This window comes from Convolutriloba macropyga, unplaced genomic scaffold (assembly GCF_964194025.1).
Source record: "Convolutriloba macropyga unplaced genomic scaffold, txConMacr16.3 SCAFFOLD_421, whole genome shotgun sequence".
NCBI classification, from domain to species: domain Eukaryota; kingdom Metazoa; phylum Xenacoelomorpha; order Acoela; family Convolutidae; genus Convolutriloba; species Convolutriloba macropyga.
Window position 1 is genome coordinate 3,554 of NW_027452384.1, and position 6,447 is coordinate 10,000.

General features: G+C 37.6%; 1 protein-coding gene across 1 annotated transcript in view; it reads right to left on the reverse strand.

Moving 5' to 3' along the window:
- Window positions 1-365: 365 nt before the first annotated feature.
- The window catches only part of LOC142357437 (uncharacterized), a 63,706-nt gene continuing 57,624 nt past the window's right edge, over window positions 366-6,447 (reverse strand). Inside the window, exons 5-6 of the mRNA XM_075409068.1 lie at window positions 3,601-3,682; window positions 366-546 (exon numbers count right to left, since the gene is read on the reverse strand). Coding sequence (XP_075265183.1) covers window positions 366-546; window positions 3,601-3,682 — 263 coding nt within the window. The remainder of the gene's footprint in view (window positions 547-3,600; window positions 3,683-6,447) is intronic.

Genomic DNA, 6,447 nt, shown 5'->3' on the forward strand with positions numbered 1-6,447 from the left:
TAACACAGAAGCCCAACTCAACTACTTTTCTTCAAAGAGATTGACGGAAATGAAAAAAAAACATCCAATAACTTCAGCATTGGTAAAGGCTTCCGTTGCGGAACTTATTGAGGCAGACTCAAAGTCCATCGTTGTTGTGTCGGGGTGTAATATACTATCTTTTAGGCTTTCACAAAATGGAACATATGTGTCCTGTTTTTTTTTGTCTGCCAACAATGTATATATGCATGGCACTGTTATTCCAATGTCGTGGCAATGCAAAGTAAAGATCTGATGCAATTTGTCGGGACAGCTTTTAAAAGTCCGATCGACAAACCATTCTTTGTTTTAATTTAGCAAATGCAAATTGTATTCTTTTCCAAAAATCAGAAGCCTTTTTCCGACTGCGGAACAATTCCGCCTTCAAAGAGGAAGTCATCGTCTTTCGTGGTAGTTAGGTATTTCTCGGGGATTTCACAGTCATCGCTCTTAGTAATTGGCCCCGGTCCTCTTTGTTGTTCCTTAATATGGCGAATACGTTTTTTGATGGGAGGAATTAAAGGCATTCTAATTGCACATTCGCGATGGCGGTTAAAACATTTTTTGATTGAATGCGTAAAGTTGAAGCACAGTCTTTTATCCGGTTGTTAATTTTGTAAGGCACATTTAGCGTCCTGTCTGGTGTGTGTCTATGTTGATAGGACAATTGTCGATTAAATGTGTCATTAGGTGTCCAAAATTGGTCATTAAATGCCGAATAACTTGGTCATTTGGTGCTTACACTGCGATTTGTTTCGTTTTCACTCGCACTTCCAGTTAGTAGAATTTTTGAGTTCTCTCTCTTAATATAAGCAAAACCTTGGTATATAAGCTTTGTTTCTCATTTGTTGGTTCGAATATAACACAATTGGTCAGAGGTTTCCATTCAATTGGAGCTATTGTTGTTGATTTCAAGTTTGCTAAGTTACAGAATAAGCCTGGCGTGAAATTTTGAACTGTGAAAAACTGTAAAAAACTAAATTTGTCTTCGGTTTATTTTACCTTGACCATAGCCGCCGTAGAAAGATTGAAATCACAAAGGAAATTTATAATGATGGATGTTGAAACAACTGATGGGCGTCTTTCCTTGAAATCATCCACAAGTTGATACAAAAAGTTAAGAGAACGATCAAAACTGAGCATACATCATGTTAATGCCTCACATTAACTTCGCTGATTTTACTGCAATTGTAAGATTGAGTTTTATGACTTTATAACCCAAAATTGTTAGAGAATGGAAGTCGATTGTAACCGGATGTAAAATGTTTTCCTTGAATTGGTTTATATACAGTAACTAAACATGTGAAACGACGGAAATAGATACTGATAAAAGACAGGATACGATAGAAGGACAAGAGGCTCTTAGTCGTGTTCATTTCTGGCGTTCCTGGATGTTGAATGGAAGCTCAACCCTGCTTCTGCTCCTCACTTCGGTGGGTGTGGGAGAGACTCTCTTAATATACGCAAAACTTTGGTATATAAGCTTTGTTTCTCATTTGTTGGTTCGAATGTAACACAATTGGTCAGAGGTTTCCATTCAATTGGAGCTATTGTTGTTGATTTCAAGTTTGCTAAGTTAAAGAATAGGCCTGGCGTGAAGTTTTGTTTCAATCATGTCACACTAATTGGATTAGGATAACAGAATGATTGCCGTTGATTGTATGTACACACATTTGATACAACACGTGCTAAAAGGTTGATTGAAAACAAGCCAATTAGGCTTTAGAGTTTGGTTCGTTCAGTTTATCCACCACAGAAACTATTACCTGAACGGTGATTGTCCCCTCCCCCACCGTAGGACAAGAGACAGCAACACTATTGTGGCTAGGTACCATAGCACGGAGGATGGGTTGTCAACCCTTTAAGCCCTGTCCCTTTTTGACTGACCATGGGAAGCAAAAACATGAAAGACTAAAAATTTGATTTAGACGGCACTATTCGGAGTGATTTTTAGACAGGGTAGGTTTCTCGGGGGGGGGGCACCTCTTTCATCCCTTTTTCTGAGTATGAACCTATCTTTTTATAGAGGCCTAAAACTGAAATCTTTCGAAAAAAACTGAGTAAATCATATCCCATAGGTGACACTGAAATGCAAAATTTATAAAGTTAAAGCGTGAATACGTAATGCAGAACGTAAAAAATCACTTGATTTTTTTACGCATGCGTGTTTAAGCTTTTGTTTTGATGATTTTCATTTCAATGTGTTTGTTTTCCTTTCAATGATCAAATGGATGTTTTTTCTCCGGGGTTTATTTCGGTGGGGGTATTTTTACGTGGGGATTTATTTCCTATAATAAACTGGCGGGTTTTTTCCACGAGGGTTTGTTTCCTAGACCCGTGCTAACTGTCAATTTTCCTTGAATTCATAATAGTAGAATTGGAAGCAGGCTGGAGAAGTGTTTTTGAAAATTAATTATCGTGACCAATGCTCACAGAGTAGATGGAAAGCCAATTTCAAAGAAATATTAAAAGAAAGGTTTGGAAGGGTGATTTGTCAAAACTCAACCAGAAAAAAAACTAAATCCTAGAAAGAAACTTTTAAAAATGATGATCTAAAGACCGAGTTATACCCGAGAAAATGTGATAAAAAACCTGTTACTAATATTCTTTTTCATCACAGTCAAACTTGCACTCTTTACTAAATTGTGAAAAACGAAAATCAAAAAAATATTTTTAGTTCCATATTCTCCGCTAGACAAGCTTTCTAATAAGACCAGTCTCAACTCTCTACCATAAAAACATCCATCAGCCAAAATTGTCTGAACAAAAAACCCATTTGAGTATATAGATCCTCTCCCCAATTGGGTCGGAACAATAAAATTTTGTAAGTTGTGAAATTGATGGTTCTTGCAAGTTTTGAATTTAATAAAACTGTGAAAAACGAAAGTTGTCTTGGGTTTATTTTACCTTGACCATGGCCGCCGTAGAAAGATTGAAATCACAAAGAACATTTATAATGATGGATGTTGAAACAACTGATGAGCGTCTTTCATTGAAATCATACACAAGTTGATACAAAAAGTTAAAACAACGGTCAAAACTGAGCATACGTCATGTTAATGCCTCACATTAACTTCGCTGATTTTACCGCAATTGTAAGATTGAGTTTTATGACTTTATAACCCAAAATTGTTAGAGAATGGAAGTCGATTGTAACCGGATGTAAAATGTTTTCCTTGAATTGGTTTATATACAGTAACTAAACATGTGAAACGACGGAAATAGATACTGATAAAAGACAGGATACGATAGAAGGACAAGAGGCTCTTAGTCGTATTCATTTTTGGCGTTCCTGGATGTTGAATGAAAGCTCAACCCTGCTTCTGCTCCTCACTTCGGTGGGGTGTGGGAGAGACTCGTTCAGTGTGTCAAACGAGCTCTTCTATTGAACCTCGGTTCCGCAAAACTCATCCCAGATGTCTTTGCCACGATCGTCAGGGAAGCTGAGTGTCTTGTCAACTGTCTTCCACTCACCCACGTGAGAAACAACCACGAAGACGACAACCCACTTACCCCAAACCACTTCTTGCTTGGAAGGCCCTTTTGCAATGTTCCTGGAGCCGTTTTCAGCAAGACACTTACCTTGAAGATTTCGGCATAAACACAGGTGAAGCAGAGACTTCAACAGATTTGGAAGAGGCTGCTAACCGAGTATGTTCCCTCGCTGAACAAACGACAGAAGTGGACATCTAGTGAAGCAGCTTTGGAAGTGGATAATGTTGTTCGCCTTCTTGAGGAGATTACACCAAGCAAAAGGAATCTGGCCGCTGGGACGAGTTACACGAACTTTCACCGGCCCCGATAACATAACTAGGTCATGCGAGGTTAAGACCGCTTTAGGCAAATTAAACAGACCAGCAGTAAAACTTATGCATGTTTAACCAAAACCCCATAGCATTTTAGGGTTAGGTCCTGTGGGCCCGAGGATGTTAATGCCTCACATTAACTTCGCTGATTTTACCACAATTGTAAGATTGATTCTTATGGCTTGATAACCCAAAATTGTAAGAGAATGAGAAGTCGATTGTAACCGGATGTAAAATGTTTTGTTTGAATTGGTGTATATACAGAAACTAAACATGTGAAACGAAGGAAATAGTTACTGATAAAAGACAGGATACGATAGAAGGACAAGAAGCTCTTAGCCGTATACACATCATCTCTCTTTAATCTTATGTGCGGGTTGGGACAAAAAGATCTTTTTAGAATTCAATTCATATTTTTGAACCTTAATGAAATACCTCGTTCAACGCCACACTTAGAACCAAATAAATTTTGCTAAATGCTAATCTTGAAGGGGACAAGTTTTAGTGTCTTTCAGTTTGAATAAAATTCTAATTGCTTCCATAAGGAGAGGGTCTTAAAAACCATAAAAACTGTACTGAAACGATCCTAAATTTATTTTGGCCCAAATGGCGTATTCAATGTTCTGGTGATAGTTCTTCAAACAATTTTAGCTGCAACTTTCATCAATTGAGACAATCATCAATAGAAAATACTTTTTCAATGCTTAAATTGTTTTATTGCAGTTTTCCACATGTAGTTTTTTATTGTGGTTTCCAAATACTCAGCATATGTATATATTAAATTACAGCTTTTTGGCGTATCAATTTAATGGATTAAAACGAGGCCGAGTGCTACATAGTCATTAACAACGAGTGTCAAAAAGCAGTAATCTGATAAACTTTATTTCCAAACGTACATGACAAAAAGTGGCCAATAGTTCAACTACCCGCCACGTTAGCACTAATTAATTGTTTATTAGGGTGTCCTGTTTTTTCATCCCTGTTCTGTTAACCCCCTATACTTTAACCCCAATTTTTTAACCCCTGTATCATTTAACCCCTCAATTATTTAACCCCTATATTGTTTCACCCCGGTTTTAAGCTTCCTATAATTGAGAATAATTAAGCCTGAATCAACTCTTTTTTGGTCTAATTAACAGATATTAAAATCTTGATGAAATGACTGAGGTGTGAATATACTTTTCACACCTCTATCATTTCATCCCGATTTTAATCTGTAAATTCAAGACTCATAATTGTCAGGGACATTGAGCCAACAACTCAATAGTTTAAAGCAAAGCTATAACAAATAGCGAAATAGTTACCTGATCTAGTTGGTGGAAGAAAAAAATTGGTTGTAGAAGGCCACGAGTTTTATGTTAAGAGAATAAATAAGCTCAGCAGTGCCTGGAATTGCTCAAAATATCAAAGCTACAAGTGCCGCGTTTTCGCATTTACACAAGATCATAATGCTTCTATCGGAAAGCCGGCCAATCAATAAGTTATTAAAGAGATCAAGCCATGAGTGAAAACTTAACGCCCGCAGCAGCCCGTGCTGCTGTACAATTTTACCATTAACTGTCGTTCTCTCGACCACCCTGTTTGCGTTGCTATCAAACCAACTTTAATTCAAACATCAAAGCGGTTAAGAAAGTATATGCAAACAATGTCAATTCATGAAACGTAGGACCGGCATTTTGATATACCCGATAAGTTTTAAGAGTTTCTGCGGTATGACAGCGGAAAGGAAGACCACGAGCGTTTTTTATTCTTTGGTGGTCCTTAATTGACATCGGTTCTCGAGGGTTCAAAGTTTTCGCTTGCGGATGGATTGCTCTAATTTTCGTCCAAAAACTCCTACCAAATTTATACCCTTGATGTATATATTATCGGTATTGCTGCTGCTTGTTTGTATGCCCTCCTTCCAAACAAAACGATAAAAACGTACAGCCGATTATTTGATGCCTTAGAAACCTTTGCCCCAAATTGCATGCCCGATAAGGTTCTATTAGATTTTGAAATTTTGAAAAATTTGAAAATTTTGTCAGGAAAGTTGGAGAACTTCGACTACAAAAGCCGGTGTCAGAAAATCATGAAGTGGCCTTGGCAATTAAAATGATCCCTGCTCTAGCTTTCGAAAGATATGAGGAAAAAGAAAAATCTTTTGAATTTTTTGTCGAGGAAATAACTAATGCTGTTGAGGGCTGGCATTATGGGATACAAGCCTTGTTCAGCGGATCCCACCCCGGAATTTGGAAAACTTTTGGTGAACCTGCAAAAAGACACTGCCGTGCAATATTGAAATTTTTTGAATGCCTCATCGGGCAAAAATATCAAAAAAGAAGCGCGAAAGCTTGAAAGGAACGGTGCAGAACTTGATGGAGATTTACGGGGATGAAACTGATATTCGTTTTTTCAGGACTATTGACAGTTTGACTTAGTTGTGTTTTTAAAACATTTTTTGTGCGTTTTCGTATTAACCATAATTTGAAATCCATCTTATTATTTTTGAGATGGCGCCCTCCTTGCGTCCTCGCGGAGTTACCCGGGCGTTAACCCTATGTTGTTACACCTAATTGTGAATACAGTTTTGCAACAATTTGATATGAAACTGGCACAGCATAGCCGCTAGCCAAAATATCAA